The sequence below is a fragment of the Rana temporaria genome, chromosome 4 (assembly GCF_905171775.1).
Source record: "Rana temporaria chromosome 4, aRanTem1.1, whole genome shotgun sequence".
In the NCBI taxonomy this organism is placed as follows: Eukaryota; Metazoa; Chordata; class Amphibia; order Anura; family Ranidae; genus Rana; species Rana temporaria.
This window is the reverse complement of record NC_053492.1, coordinates 355139448-355156351: the sequence shown is the minus strand read 5'-3', so window position 1 is coordinate 355156351 and position 16904 is coordinate 355139448. Positions and strand designations below refer to the sequence as shown.

The 16904-nt window shown below is 44.4% G+C and overlaps 1 protein-coding gene across 1 annotated transcript in view; it reads left to right on the top strand.

Moving 5' to 3' along the window:
- The window catches only part of MTHFD1L (methylenetetrahydrofolate dehydrogenase (NADP+ dependent) 1 like), a 337567-nt gene that overhangs the window by 124548 nt on the left and 196115 nt on the right, over positions 1–16904 (top strand). Inside the window, exon 20 of the mRNA XM_040350849.1 lies at positions 5381–5492. Within this exon, the coding sequence (XP_040206783.1) occupies positions 5381–5492 (112 nt within the window). The remainder of the gene's footprint in view (positions 1–5380; positions 5493–16904) is intronic.

Here is a 16904-nt window from a genome sequence, read left to right as displayed (position 1 = left end):
GGTCACGATCCTAGCATACCTGGACGACCTCCTAGTCATAGACCACTCGTCTCCCGGCTTGGAGCTAGCAGTGGCCCTCACGGTCCAATACCTCGAGAGGTTCGGCTGGGTCCTAAATCGAGAAAAGTCAGCTTTCCAGCCCACAAGGCAGTTGGAATATCTCGGCATGAGATTAGACACAGAACAACAAGGAGTGTTCCTACCTCTGAGGAAGGTAAAAGCCATCAAGGAATTAATCCTACTGGTTCTAAGCAAGAAAGAACCGACTATTCGCCTATGTATGAGGTTACTAGGCAAGATGGTGGCCACGTTCGAGGCGGTACCATACGCCCAGAGCCACACTCGCATCCTACAGGCAGCCATCCTGTCAGCATGGAGCAGAAGGCCACAGGCCTTGGATATCCCGTTGCCGCTCTTATCAAGAGTCCGACAAAGTCTGTGTTGGTGGTTAGACCCTCAGAATCTACTGAAGGGGAAGTCTTTCAGCCCAGTGGCTTGGAAGATAGTGACCACAGACGCCAGCCTGACGGGCTGGGGAGCAATTTTGGATGGTTGTACTCGCCAAGGTACTTGGGCAAAGCCAGAGAAGCAGTTGCCCATCAACATCTTGGAGCTCAGAGCTGCTCGACTAGCCCTCAGGGCTTGGACGTCAAAATTGCAGGGGTTCCCGGTGAGAATTCAATCAGACAATGCCACGGCCGTGGCATACATAAATCACCAAGGGGGAACCAGGAGTCAAGCCGCTCAGAGAGAGGTGAGCTTGATTCTCCTATGGGCAGAGGCGCATGTGCCCTGCATATCGGCAATATTCATTCCAGGAGTGGACAACTTTCAGGCGGACTTCTTAAGCCGCCAGACTCTATGGCCGGGGGAATGGTCTCTGCATCCACAAGTCTTTCAAGCACTCTGCCAAAGATGGGGAGTGCCGGACGTGGATATCATGGCATCGAGACTCAACAAGAAACTAGACAGGTTCATATCCCGCTCAAGGGATCCGATGGCCTGCGGAACCGATGCGTTGGTTTGCCCTTGGCATCAGTTCAAACTTCTTTATGCGTTTCCCCCGCTCCAGTTACTACCCCGCCTGCTGCGCAGGATCCGGGTGGAACACATACCAGTCATCCTGGTAGCTCCAGCATGGCCCAGAAGGGCATGGTACTCACTCATCCTAAAGATGGTAGTGGGAGACCCTTGGACTCTTCCTCTACGGCCAGACCTGCTATCGCAAGGTCCGATCCTCCACCCTGCCTTACGGCATCTAAATTTGACGGCCTGGAAGCTGAATCCCTGATTCTCAGGGGTAGAGGTCTGTCTCAGAAAGTAGTCTCTACCCTAATCAGAGCCAGGAAACCGGTCTCTAGGGTGATTTATTACAGGGTCTGGAAGGCCTATGTAGGCTGGTGTGAGTCCAAGCGATGGCTTTCTCGCAAATTTACCATCGATAGAGTATTAAGTTTTCTCCAGCTAGGAGTGGATAAAGGATTGGCATTAAGCACAATCAAAGGACAGATTTCTGCTCTGTCAGTGTGGTTTCAGCGGCCGCTGGCCACCCACTCGCTGGTTAAGACCTTCCTTCAAGGGGTCTTACGTATTAGACCTCCAGTTAAATCCCCGCTTTGTCCGTGGGATTTAAATCTTGTTCTGTCAAGTTTACAGAAACAACCGTTTGAGCCGTTGGCTGAAATTCCTTTGGTTCTACTGACAAGGAAGTTAGTATTTTTGGTTGCCATAGTTTCCGCAAGAAGAGTTTCGGAGCTAGCGGCCTTATCCTGTAAGGAACCATATCTTGTTTTTCATAAGGACAGGGTCGTTCTCCGCCCTCATCCTTCCTTCCTACCGAAGGTCATATCCAGTTTTCATTTGAACCAGGATTTGGTATTACCATCCTTCTTCCCTAAACCTACTTCCAGAAAGGAAGGGTTGCTGCATACCTTGGATATTGTCAGGGCCATGAAGGCCTATCTTAAAGCTACAAAGAAGATCCGGAAAACAGATGTGCTGTTCATTCTACCGGATGGGCCCAAGAAGGGGCAGGCAGCTGCAAAGTCCACCATTTCTAGGTGGATTAAGCAATTAATCACTCAGGCCTACGGCTTGAAAGGGTTGCCTCCTCCAGTATCATTAAAGGCTCATTCTACTAGAGCCATGGGCGCCTCCTGGGCAGCACACCACCAGATCTCTATGGCTCAAGTTTGCAAGGCGGCAACCTGGTCTTCTGTCCACACGTTTACAAAATTCTACAAGTTGGACGTAAGAAGGAATACTGATACTGCCTTCGGGCAGGCAGTGCTGCAGGCTGCAGTTTGAGACCCTCGGATTCCGGGGGCTCCTCTTTTTTGAGTTAAATTTAAAATTTAAAATTATTTTTCTCAACTAAGTTGGATTTATTATGATTTGAGTATATCTCTAAATTAAATCCTTTTGTCTTGGAGATGTTCTCCCTCCCCTCATTGTAAGCATTGCTTTGGGACATCCCATATAGTAATGAATGCCGCTCTGTGTCCCGTGATGTACGATAAAGAAAAAGAGATTTTTAATACAGCTTACCTGTAAAATCTTTTTCTTGGAGTACATCACGGGACACAGAGCTCCCACCCCTCTTTTTTGAGGACCATTTTGGGAGGCATACTGCTTGCTACAAAACTGAGGTACTCCTCCTATGGGAGGGGGTTATATAGGGAGGGGCATTTCCTGTTTTAGATTGCCAGTGTCTACACCTGAAGGTACTCCATATAACCCATATAGTAATGAATGCCGCTCTGTGTCCCGTGATGTACTCCAAGAAAAAGATTTTACAGGTAAGCTGTATTAAAAATCTCTTTTTTCCATACCTTGCCCCAATAGACGACACTCAGACCGGATAAGTTGGAAAGGGCAAGGCCACAGCTTTATTTTAATCTCAACATAAGCAATTTTCCAACATAAACATTTAAACTGTGGCAGTCACAATTCGACTGTGAGCACTCAAACAGTAACTTGACCTAGTCTAAAAGGCCTGTCATTGCCATGAGTTCTAGACAGCCTTAGACTGGTCAAACTTCCACTGAAGGGCATAGCCCATTAAAATAAACCTTTATGCTGGCAAGGTTAAAACAATCAAGCTGTGACAATCACCTAAAAAAAAAAAAAAAAAAGGTAGAAGGCAGGCATCTCTTCTTCCTGCTTCTTCATACGGTAAGTGTGTGATTTACCTCACAACTGAACTTTTATGGAGTTCAGGCACCTCACCTCACCCCTGTCACCAGATCAAAATGAAACTGTTTAGGTTTATTCATTTCGTACACGCAGAAGTGCTAAGCCCTGTAATCCCACTGCTGGAAGACAGCGCTGTATACTGATATGTAGCCTCCGCTACATACAGTTTATACAGCATGCCCAGCAAGCGCACTTGTTAGTGCAGTAAATAGTTTGTTTGGGCCAGCTTGGCCCAAATTGCCATGTTTTTTGTAAAATGTGGAAAGAAATTCTTGGTTCTCAATTAATAAGATATTTCTAGCTAATAGCGTAGACATACTTAGAATTACACCTCTGAATGCATTCTGCTATGCCTTCTGAGTATGTCAATACCAATATGAGAGACTTTTTCACAGCCTAGTCACATAGAGAGGCCCAACGTCCAATGAACACCTTCAGGCAGTCTAGAGGCATAAACTATGCATATAATTTCCTGACTCCTGTTGGGTGAACTGCAAGGCTAGTGCTGACCATGTCACGGGGAGATACTGCGCTGCTGGTGATTTCCTGCTGCTTTTTTAGAATGCCTCATTCTTTTTGTTGGCAAGTTCTCCTAGTGCTAGTCTACAAATGGTCAAGGAAATCAGGGACACTGTTCCTGGCAGCACTGGTGACACTGGGACAGGAGGCAGGTGGTCGGCTGCAGAGGACACCGTTGGCTGGCTGTGCTGTGGCTGTGTGAACACTGTGCTAGGCTGTGGGTACTCACTGTACCGGTAACAGTTCTCTCTCTCCTCTCACAGATTATCTGTGTAAGGAGATTGAGCCAGAAACCAGTTCCATGCAGCTTTTGTTTACACCTGTGTGAAACCATGACTGGACACAGTGATCATATAATCACGGGTGTGCACTCTAGGAGCCGCACACAGGCTTCTATTGTGAGGGATTTTAAGGGACGTTTGTAGCTCTTCTCACCCCTCACTTTCTTGGTATACAGTGTCCTATTATGGATATTTGTGGGTGGAATAGCACCCCATTGTCTGTGGATGTAATCGTGTACCGTTATTGGTGTCAGTGAAGGGAATAGTGCCCTATTGTTGGTGTCTGTGGAAGAAATGGCGCCGCATTGTTGGTGTCAGTGGAAGGAATATTGCACCATTGTTGGTGTCTGTGGAAGGAATAGTGCACCATTGTTGGTGTCGGTGCCTTGTATCGGTGAGACAAATGGTGCCACAGGGGCTGAAAAAAGGCAAACAAAGGGCCGCATCTAGGCTACATACCGTTGTTTGAAGACCACTGCTTCATATAATCCTCCTAGTAAATTGTATTTGTGTGTGGAGGTAGCCAATGACCTCTAAAGCTTTGGACAGCACAGTATTAATTTGCTAAGCTGCATAGTGGGGCAATAGGAGTTGCATCCATGTCTTTTCAGTGCTCAATGTGGCTCCAAATGTATTGTACATTAAAAATAGACATTTTCTATGAAGTAGCAAGAAAAGCCCAGTCCCTAAATTTGTGAGATTTCTGACATTCTACAGTGGTAATGCAGAAACACATTTAGAGGCAATTTTCTAGTAAACCACAAATTTTATTGGTTGTGTCTTGATCATCGCTGACGTGGAAACCAAAATTCTGCTATTTTGGTGACCTGTAAGAATGTGTTTTCATTTTGTTTGTGTGTAGTAAAATAACTCTACATTGTTTTCTGCAACTCTTGGCTGGTCACTTAAAAATCTGCTGTAGCATATTATATTCAGGATATGTTGCCATCTTTTCTAGTGGCACAGAATCCTTCACATTTTCTGTGCTGCTTTTGCTCTGCTGTAAACAAAGATTGCATGTAAAGGTGGCACTTCACTAAAGCTGGAGCAGACCAAATCTGGAATATCGTGTGTGGCCAATCGACTTGTTCAATTAAGCTTTGAAAATGAAAGCTAGAAGCTGATTGGCTGGCATGCATAGATTGTGTCTGTTCCAACCTTGGTAAATTCCCTCATGTCTTTAAGCAGTATTTACCGGATTCGACTTCTAAATGCAACTCTGAACTTTTTTCCCTTTTTATTTGTTGTTAATGTATGCATAGTTTTTAGTAAACGTCATAAATATGTTTTCATTTAACAGATTTTTCATGTATTGAAAAAAAAAGAAAAATGAGTGGTGTGAGCAGTCCTTTTAGTAAGACATGTACACTTAATTTTTTTAACAGGGAACACCAGTGTTTGTTCATGCTGGTCCTTTTGCTAACATCGCACATGGCAGTTCTTCAGTTTTGGCAGACAAGATTGCCCTGAAGCTGGTGGGAGAAAACGGCTTTGTGGGTAAGTTAATGCTGGCTCTTAAAATATTCAGAAGTGAGCTATTGTCACAGGGATCACAGTTTAACCTCTTGACCACTGGGCACTTAAACCCCCTTCCTGACCAGACCAATTTTCAGCTTTCGGTGCTCTCACAATTTGAATGACAATTACTCCATCATACAACATTGTACCCATTTGAAATTGTTGTCCTTTTTTTCACACAAATAGAGCTTTCTTTTGGTGGTATTAGATCACCTCTGGGTTTTTTATTTTTTGCGCTATAAAAGAAAAACGACCGAAAATTCTGTAAAAAAAAAAAAAAAAAACTTGTTTCTGTCATATTCGCAGGTTATTTCTCACACACAGCATATGCATACCACGAATAACACCCCAAAACACATTCTGCTATTCCTCCCGAGTATGGCGATACCCCATGTGTGCAACTTTTACACGGCGTGGCCACATACAGAGGCCCAACATGCAGGGAGCGCCATCAGGCGTTCTGGAACACCCAGGCCAATTCTGACATTTCTCTCCTACATGGAAAAATCACAATTTATTTGCTAGAAAATTACATAGAACCCCAAAACATTATATATGCGGAGTATTGGGGTATTGCGGAGTATTGGGGTATTGCGGAGTATTGGGGTATTGCGGAGTATTGGGGTATTGCGGAGTATTGGGGTATTGCGGAGTATTGGGGTATTGCGGAGTATTGGGGTATTGCGGAGTATTGGGGTATTGCGGAGTATTGGGGTATTGCGGAGTATTGGGGTATTGCGGAGTATTGGGGTATTGCGGAGTATTGGGGTATTGCGGAGTATTGGGGTATTGCGGAGTATTGGGGTATTGCGGAGTATTGGGGTATTGCGGAGTATTGGGGTATTGCGGAGTATTGGGGTATTGCGGAGTATTGGGGTATTGCGGAGTATTGGGGTATTGCGGAGTATTGGGGTATTGCGGAGTATTGGGGTATTGCGGAGTATTGGGGTATTGCGGAGTATTGGGGTATTGCGGAGTATTGGGGTATTGCGGAGTATTGGGGTATTGCGGAGTATTGGGGTATTGCGGAGTATTGGGGTATTGCGGAGTATTGGGGTATTGCGGAGTATTGGGGTATTGCGGAGTATTGGGGTATTGCGGAGTATTGGGGTATTGCGGAGTATTGGGGTATTGCGGAGTATTGGGGTATTGCGGAGTATTGGGGTATTGCGGAGTATTGGGGTATTGCGGAGTATTGCGGGGTATTGCGGGGTATTGCAGAGTATTGGGGTATTGCAGAGTATTGGGGTATTGCAGAGTATTGGGGTATTGCAGAGTATTGGGGTATTGCAGAGTATTGGGGTATTGCAGAGTATTGGGGTATTGCAGAGTATTGGGGTATTGCAGAGTATTGGGGTATTGCAGAGTATTGGGGTATTGCAGAGTATTGGGGTATTGCAGAGTATTGGGGTATTGCAGAGTATTGGGGTATTGCAGAGTATTGGGGTATTGCAGAGTATTGGGGTATTGCAGAGTATTGGGGTATTGCAGAGTATTGGGGTATTGCAGAGTATTGGGGTATTGCAGAGTATTGGGGTATTGCAGAGTATCGCGCAGGGTATTGCAGAGTATCGCGCAGGGTATTGCAGAGTATCGCGCAGGGTATTGCAGAGTATCGCGCAGGGTATTGCAGAGTATCGCGCAGGGTATTGCAGAGTATCGCGCAGGGTATTGCAGAGTATGGGGGGGTATGGCAGAGTATGGGGGGGTATGGCAGAGTATGGGGGGGTATGGCAGAGTATGTATGGGGGGGTATGGCAGAGTATGTATGGGGGGGTATGGCAGAGTATGTATGGGGGGGTATGGCAGAGTATGTATGGGGGGGTATGGCAGAGTATGTATGGGGGGGTATGGCAGAGTATGTATGGGGGGGTATGGCAGAGTATGTATGGGGGGGTATGGCAGAGTATGTATGGGGGGGTATGGCAGAGTATGTATGGGGGGGTATGGCAGAGTATGTATGGGGGGGTATGGCAGAGTATGTATGGGGGGGTATGGCAGAGTATGTATGGGGGGGTATGGCAGAGTATGTATGGGGGGGTATGGCAGAGTATGTATGGGGGGTATGGCAGAGTAAGTATGGGGGGTATGGCAGGATCTGTGACTGCAGTTGTCACAGATCCAGCCACAGCACTGCTGACACCCCGCGCTCCCCCCCCTCCTCTCCTCTCCTCTCGCACTGTACCGAACGGTACAGAGAGGAGAGGGAGGAACCGGCGTCATCAAATGACGCCGGTTTGTTTACAAGTGATCGCTCCGTCATTTGACGGAGCGATCACGTGGTAAACAGCCGCGATTCGCGGCAATTTACCGTGATCCGTGATGCGCCGGGTCTTCTAGACCCGGCGAGCACGGACACTTCCGCGAGCGCGCCCCAGGGGACGCGCAAACGCGGAAGTGCACGAGGACGTCCCAGGGACGTCCTGTCACAGTAACTCGACCGCGCTGTAGCAGTATTTTTGCTATGGCGCGGTCGGCAAGTGGTTAAAGGGGTTGTAAAGGTTTGTTTTTTATTTTTTAAATAGGTTCCTTTTAAGTTGGTGCATTGTTGGTTCACTTACCTTTTCCTTTGATTTCCCTTCTAAATGTTTTTTTTCTTTGTCTGAATTTCTCACTTCCGGTTCCTCCTCTGTAAGCTTCCCCACATCATCCGAGCCGTTCTAGCAGGGGGTTAGTCAGTGTGCTCATTCCCTCCCTTGGGACTACATCCCTGCGGGGAGACGCTAAGTAAGCTTGCCCCCATCTTCTGAGCTGTTCTGGCTGGGGGTTAGTCAGCATGCTCACCAGACCCCTTGGGACTACATCCCTGCAGGGATGTAGTCCCAAGGGAGGGAGCGTGCACGCTGACTAACCCCCAGCCAGAACGGCTCGAATGATGGGGGCAAGCTTACTAAAGAGGAGCAGGAAGTGAGAAACTCAGACAAAGAAAAAAAACATTTAGAAGGGAAATCCTAAAAAAAAGGTAAGTGAACCAACAATGCACTAGCTTAAAGGAACCTATTCGGAAAATAAAAAACAAACCTTAAAAGAGGTGGTAAAGTGTGCATTTACAATAATGCCTATGCTGTTTGGACTACTTTTTTGTTTTCCTTTATTTTATTGTATGCTGGTCATCAACAATTCTTAATTTTTTCCATCTTTAACGGATAAGTCAATTTTTAGAAGGAGAGAAAAAAAAATTTAGATTTATAATACAATTGTACTCATAAGTTTACATACCCTGGCATAATTTGATTTCTTGGCCATTTTTCAGAGAATATGAATGATAAAACAAAAACATTTTTCACTCATGGTTAGTGTTTGGCTGAAGTTTCTTTATCAATCAACTGTTTTTACTCTTTTTTAAAGCCTAATGGAAAACAAAACTACCCAAATGACCCTGATTAAAAGTTTACATACCCTGGTGATTTGGGCCTGATAACATGCACACAAGTTGACACACAGGGGTTTGAATGGCTATGTGCGCTCAAAAAAAAATCTTAAAAGCCAGCAGCTACAAATACTGCAGCTGCTGACTTTTAATATTAGGACACTTACCTGTCCTGGAGTCCAGCGGCGTCCGCAGCAGAGGACGAGCGATCGCTCGTCACCCTGCTGCTCCCCCCTCCATCCACGGTGAGGAAACCAGGAAGTGAAGCGCTCCGGCTTCACTGCCCAGTTCCCTACAGCGCATTCGCGAGTCGTGCTGCGCCCGCCGATTGGCTCACACGCTGTGTGCTGGGAGCCGAGTGTTCCCAGCACACAACGGGGGACAGACGGGAAGTCAGGAAAAACCCGTCTTTTGCCTGAGACGTGTGGCCGGAAGTGGGTGCAAATACCTGTCTTTAGTCAGGTATCTGCACCCCCCTCCCCCTGAAAGGTGTCAAATGTGACACCGGAGGGGGGGAAGGTGCCGATCAGCACGACTTCACTTTAGGGTGGAGATCCGATTTAAAGGGAACCATCCTGACATCAGTTAGCTTGTAATTAGTGTGTGTGTGTATAAAAGGCCAATGAGTTTCTGGACTCCTGACAGACCCTTGCATCTTTCATCCATTGCTGCACTGAAGTTTTGGGATTCTGAGTCATGGGGAAAGCAAAAGAATTGTCAAAGGATCTGCGGGAAAAGATAGTTGAAATGTATAAAACAGAAAAAAGATATCCAAGAAATTGAGAATGCCAATCAGCAGTGTTCAAACTCTAATTGAGAAGTGAAAAAATAGGGGTTCTATTGAAACCAAACCACGGTCAGGTAGACCAACTAAAATTTCAGCCACAACTGCCAGGAAAAATGTTCGGGATGCAAAGAAAAACCCACAAATAACTTCAGGTGAAATACAGAACTCTCTGAAAGCAAGATGCACAATAAGGAGACACTTAAAGATGGGCTGCAGAAGAAAGCCATTACTACGCAAATGCCACAAAGTATCCCGCTTACAATACACCAAACATCAGAGACAAGCCTCAAACCTTCCGGCACAAAGTCATTTGGAGTGATGAGACCAAAATTTAGCTTTTTGGCCACAACCATAAACGCTACAACAAGGTGGATCGCTGATGTTTTGGGGATGTGTGAGCTACAAAGGCACAGGAAATTTGTGTTATTCATATTCTCTGAAAAATGGCCAAGAAATCATAAATTATAAACTTATGAACACACACACGTCATATTGTAATTGAATGTTATTGAAAATCCCCTGACCTTTTCAATCTGCAGTGCTGGAATTTTCTGTAAAATGCAATATGGCTACCAGGAGGCTTTCTGTACACACATGATGGTGTACAGAAGGCCCCCTAGAAATGTAATTTCCTGCTTGCGTGATTGGCTTACCAATTTTTCCTAGAAGTCTGCACAGATACAAATCAGATTTTGGGCATCCCCTGCAGCAAAAATTTAATTTTTGGTGGGATACTCCCTAAAGGGAATTGCGTCTACGACCCTGCCAATTTCCTAATTTTCAGCCCTGCAGGTATAGCAGCTGATTAATAATTCTAAAACCACTCCCATATAGATTCAGCCTAGGTTCACACTGTGAATTGCACTGCATTTCTGTGCAAATCACATGCGATTCTGCGTGGTACGATTCAAGCCACTTAATTTCGTATGGTCCAAATCGCACTACATTTGTATCCAGAAGGTGCAGGCAACTTTTTTAAAATTTATACCTATGCGATACAGTTCAATCAAGCACACAGCACATCACCGTGCAATTGCAATGCGGTGTGTGAGAGACTTGCAAAAATCACTGCATTTTCTGCATCAGTGTCAGGGATCACTTGGCTGTTTGTCTGTGTCCATCTGCTATTTCTTCAGAATAACAATAGGTAGGGATCTGCATCATTTTTTTTTTTTTTTTTTACTTTTTTCTTTCTTTCTTTTTTTTCCGTATTATTATTCCTGTAATGTACATAAATTACCAAATAAGATTGTAGTGTGTGTGTGTGTTTTTTTTTTTAAACAAAAGTAGAGATGGCTCACCTTCAAACTGTTGCTTTGAATACCAGCACTGAAGGGGTTAACTTGTGCTCATGTGTCTGCTAATTAGTGGAAGGCTGGAATATTGTTTTATTTTATACATGTAGATATTGTATAAATTGTGTTGTATTCTACTACTGTTCATGTTTTGTGTTGTATGATGTAACAACTGACTAGACCATGTACTAATGCTCCTCCCTAGGATGTGGAAACAGTCATGCCTTGGCTGCAATATTTGCTCATGGTGAGCCATTTGGTTGCATCCATTTAGAGAAGCCTTTCACAACAATTAGTTATCTTCCTTGAAAAAAGAATAAGTTCAGCATAAAAGCATGTAATAACTGTTTTGTTTGAATAGAATCATATAGAAATCATAGCAAGTGTTTTTTTTTTTGTATGGAAGCTTGGAGGATTCCAAAGAACAGATGATCCCTCACGTTGACTTTTATTATCCTAAACCTAGAAAAGCAACTCCTTTTTTTATTGTGTCCTTTTTTTGGGGGGTGGTTTACTGTTTTTCAGGCTTATCGGCAGCAAAACAGGGCTTACTACAACAGGCTAGGTTACAAGACACTTGAGCTCCGGCATGTTCGCACAATCCACGTGCAGAGCCTGCCAGGAAGTCGGCACCACACTGCGCTAATCACAGGCAGAGAGGCATTGTCCCGATGCTTGGCTGCAGAGATTGGGAAATGTCTTCCTGCCTCTGATTAGCGCAGATAGGTGCAGACTTCCTGGCGGGCTCTGCACGTGGACTGTGCAAACACGCTGGAGCTCCTTAGTAGGCAGTGGGAGCAGCCATAATTGAAGCAGGCTTTCCAGTCTGACCATTGTTGTTTCTCCAGCTGGCCTACTTGGGAGACACCTTGTGATAAGATAATGGCTGTCTTTCAAAACCATTCTACAGAGAGACTTTACTTGATCATCCTGCACATCTGAGCATCTGAAATGAATGTTAAGATCTTGGAAGAACACAAAACCTAATAAACAGAGGCGACCTGTCCATTAAGGGCGCACAGGCTCGCAGCCGACCCAGGTGTTGCAACAGCGAATGAATATGCGCTATTGTAACACTGATCCTTCTCCCGGCCAATCGGATAGCAGATTTTGACACCTGTCACCCGATTGGCTGAAAGGACAGGCAGTCCTATTGGACGACTAGGAGAAGTGGAGCGACACGATGGAAGCCGTCGATGGAGGAGAGGCTGCACGCTGCCCGCTACCCACCTAGATGGGGGGTAAAAACCGGACCAATCCGCAAATGGTGGCGGAGAGTGGGGGTGGAGTGTTGTGCGCCACTGCTAATAAAAATACTGTACTGTATATTAATTTGAATATTGATAATAAAATATTACGTTTGAAAGCCAATAAAGTAGGATAACAGTTTAACATGCACAACAATAGATTTGTTTAACTGCTTGCCGACCAGCCGCCGCAGTTATACGACGGCAGGTCGGCTCTGCTGGGCGAGATCATGTAGCTATACGTCATCTTGCCGAGTAGCCAATAGGGGCGCACACGCGCCCCCGCTCGCCCCTGACGCCAACGCGTCACCACCGGGCACCAGCGATCGCTCGTTACAGAGCGAGAACCGGGAGCTGTGTGTGTAAACACACAGCTCCTGGTCCTGTCAGGGGGAGAAATGCCTGATTGTCTGTCCATACAATGTATGAACAGCGATCAGTCATTTCCCCAAGTCAGTCCAGAACACACCCAGGGAACATACTTAACCCCTTCCTCGCCCCCTAGTGTTAACCCCTTCCCTGCCAGTGGCATTTTTATAGTAATCCCATGCATTTTTATAGCACTGATCGCTATAAAAATGCCAATGGTCCCAAAAATGTGTCCGAAGTGTCCACCATAATGTCGAAGTACTGATTATAAATCGCTGATCGCCGCCATTACTAGTAAAAAAATATATATTAATAAAAATGCCATAAAACTATCCCCTATTTTGTAGACGCTATAACTTTTGCGCACACCAATCAATAAATGCTTAATGCGTTTTTTTTTTTTTTTTTTACGAAAAATATGTAGAAGAATATGTATCGGCCTAAACTGAGGGGAAAAAAAAGTTTTTTTTATATATTTTTGGGGGATATTTATTACAGCAAAAAGTAAAAAATATTCTTTTTTTTTTTCAAAATTGTCGCTCTATTTTTGCTTATAGAGCAAAAACTAAAAACCGCAGAGGTGATCAAATACCACCAAAAGAAAGCTCTATTTGTGGGGAAAAAAAGGACGCCAATTTTGTTTGGGAGCCACGTCGCACGACCGCGCAATTGTCAGTTAAATCGACGCAGTGCCGAATCAAAAAGTGGCCTGGTCTTTGACCAGCAATATGGTCCGGGGCTTAAGTGGCTAAATACAGTAAATGTAACCTATGGGCGGCCCGTTCAGGTCCGCCTGCCAGTTTTTTAGGCGGACCTGAATGGGCGCTCCGTGCTCCTCTATGGAGCCGCGGATGTCAGCGGTGACATGCCTGCTGACATCTGATCCGCCAAAGTGTGATGGAGGAAAAAAACTACTTTTCCATCCGTCTGGCGGATCGGGTGAACACGGACAAACGTCCGTGTTCATCCGATTTCCCCCCCCCCCCCCCCATAGGGGAGAGCGGAGAAAATATGGAGCGGTTCCTGCACAGTGTGCGGAGACCGCCCTGTCATCCGCCGGCTCAGCGGGGATCAACAGAGCGATCCCCGCTGAGCAAGCGGAGGTTCACGGGGTGGATCATTACTGATCCGCCCCGTGTAAAAGGGGCCTTAATTGCTTTTGCTGCCTGACCAGTTTGGCTCTTCAGGGGGGTACGCAGATTGATTTATTCCTCTATTTCTATGCAATGCACCAGTCTTTTTATCTTAAATTGTACAATTATGCCAAAATTAAACCCTCTGCAAGACTAATGAACTTTAAAATATTTTCGTATATTTGACTAGGTCTTCCAGCCAGCAATTTGTATTGCCCATTCCCCTGTTGGGTTTCATAATGTAAACATCCTGGCCTCTGAACAATACTATCCCTATTGCTTTATTCATTTTCTGGATTTGGTTAAACAGTCGGTTGACCTTTTCATGCCCAGTTAAATAAATAGTTTGTCAGTTTTTCTAACAGTTTTTCAAGTAATGAATTGCTTTTAAACAGGTTTTTTTTTTTTTCTACACATGCCTTTTTTTGGGTGTGAAATTAGCCTTTTATTTCCAGAGACCTTTTTAGCTCGGTAGGATGCTTTGACCTTGCCACCCTTTGGAACTGGAGATCTTACATTTTTATGCCACACATTTAAAGCTAAACTCCAAGCAAACCGCAAAATACACAAACAATGTGAAAAATCAAGTTTTTTTACATCGTTTTTTAAAAGTCAAACCTCTAGATCTTCACTCAAAAAGTCCCTACAGATAAAGTTGAACAAGTAACAAATACATTCTGCCAGAGTATGTAAACTTGTGAGCACAACTGTAATGAATCCTTTTATAAAAGCACGAGGGATTGTTCAGAAAACATTTGAGTAGGAGATCATCCATGCGGTAAACCACAAGGCTTTTATAAAGGGACAATTGGTTTAACAAAGTTTTTAAATTTGCTAGTTTAACATGTGAATTCTTAAATGGTGCCCTTAATTTTCCACAAGTTTTTGAATGTAGAGTAGAACATTAGACGGGATCTTTATTTCACATTTCAGCTGTCTGCTTTACCTCTCACTTCTTCTTTATGAGTTACATGAAAAGGAGCGTATTTCTCGATTAAAGCTACAGTGTAGCGGTAAATGAGAACATTCCAGGCATAGCACACATTTCTGTTTTTCTTTTGCAAGTAACTTTGAACTGTAGGCCCCTTGTATAGAATTTTTTTTTCATACCTATGAATGTAAATTGCTGACACTGTTGTGACAGTCTTTCTTCATTGAAAGGATGCTTTACTCCGTGACCTGTTACTACTGCACACATTTTTTTCCCAGGATGCTTTTAGCAAATCTGCACATGGTAAACTATTCAAACATCCGTTCATTTTTTTTTATTTTTATTTCTCAATCTCTATCGGGGACGTCTTCCCTTCTCCCCCATGGAATTTCATACCTGCCTCCCAGTTTTTTTGCACTCTGTAATGTAAATGATAATAATAAAAAAAATCCATCTGGAAGATTTAGATTGCCTTATAATGAAAGGGAGTATTGCAAAGCTGGAAATTTTAATTGCAGAGATCTTGCCAAGAGAATATATAAGCAATGTAGTAAACATAATTGGATGAACGTGCTTGCATCCAGCTACTCTAGACCGACGGGTACTCTGACAGCAGAGACTGAAGCGACACTGGTTGGTCGTCTCCTCCTGTCAGAACACAATATCTCAGTGGGGGAGATAGCTGTACTAACATCAGATTGGTAATACAGCAGCTCCTTCCACACTCCAGTTTTTTTTTTTTTTTTCTGTTTTTGTTTTTTCGTTCAGCCTGCTGGGTTGAACAAAAAAAAAACGAATAGTGTGTATGAGGCAGGGAATTTTTTTGATATATAATCTTGCTTAGAAACCATGGCCCAGATTCTCAAAACGCCTATCTTTAGGCGGGCGTAGCGTATCTCAGATACACTACGCCGCCGTAACTTAGAGCAGCAGGTCCCGTATTCAGAAACCTCTTCCGCTCTAAGTTATGGCGGCGTAGTGTATTTGATACGGTGTAAGCCCGCCTAATTCAAACTAGGCTGGTAGAGGGCATGTTGTATGTAAATGTTTTGTGACCCCACATAAGTGACGCTTTTATCGAACGGCGCATGCTCAGTATCACGTCTAATTTTCAAATTAAATTGCGCCCGCTCAATGCCTAGTCGACGTGAACGTAACTTACGTCCAGCCCCATTCATGGACGACTTACGCAAACGACGTGAAAAAATCTACACTGTTCCGACGTCCATACCTAACATTGGTACGCCTCATCTACGCCTCATAGAGCAGGGGTAACTTTACACCCTAAAAAGCCTTACGTAAACGACGTAAAAAAATGCGCCGGGCGCACGTACGTTTGAGAATCGGCGTATCTAGCTCATTACCATATTCAACGCGTAAATCGACTGAAGCGCCACCTAGCGGCCAGCGTAAAGAGAGAGACTTACGCCTGTCGGATCTAAGACAAATCTATGCGTAACTGATTCTAAGAATCAGGCGCATAGATACAACGCCTCACACTCAGAGTTACGACGGCGTATCTGGAGATACGCCGGCGTATCTCCTTTGAGAATCTGGGCCCTTAATTTTATCTCTGAGACCCCTGTTATCGGATCATTTCAACAACAATCTTCCCATAACCTTTTATATATGCATTCGATGTATTTTAGGCTTGTTGTTTATGTGAAAAAGCCTTCCTTGTGTAGACGTCCTGTCAAAATCCAGTACCTCCCCTTCAAAAAAGTGGCAAATGTAAAGGAGTAGGAGGAAGAGTGGAACTTCCTCTTTTGGGTGAAGTTTTGCTCAAAGAGGAAAGTTTTTTTTTCCAATCCACTGTAGGCTCACAGATCACATTAAAGATGAGCTCCAGTCTTTTTTGTGTTGGCAAAAAGTGTAGCTGCTGGCTTTTAACCCCTTGCCGACCAGCGCACGACGATATACGTTGGCACAATGGCATGGCTGAGCAAATGGGAGTACCTGTACGTCCCTTTTAAATTGCGGCTTAGTGGACGCGCACCTGTAGCGTACTCTGAGCATGCTCTATTTTGCAGACATAACTTTTGCGCAAACCGATTTTAATATACACTTATTGCGTTTGTTTTTTTTCTTACCAAAAATATGTATAAGAACACATATCGGCCTAAACTGAGAGACTTTTTTAGATATATTTTTGGGGATATTTCTTATAACAAAAATAAAAAACGCATTAAAAAAAAAGTTACTTGTGTTTTGTTTATAGCGCAAAAAATAAAATCCGCAGAGGTGATCAAATACCACCAA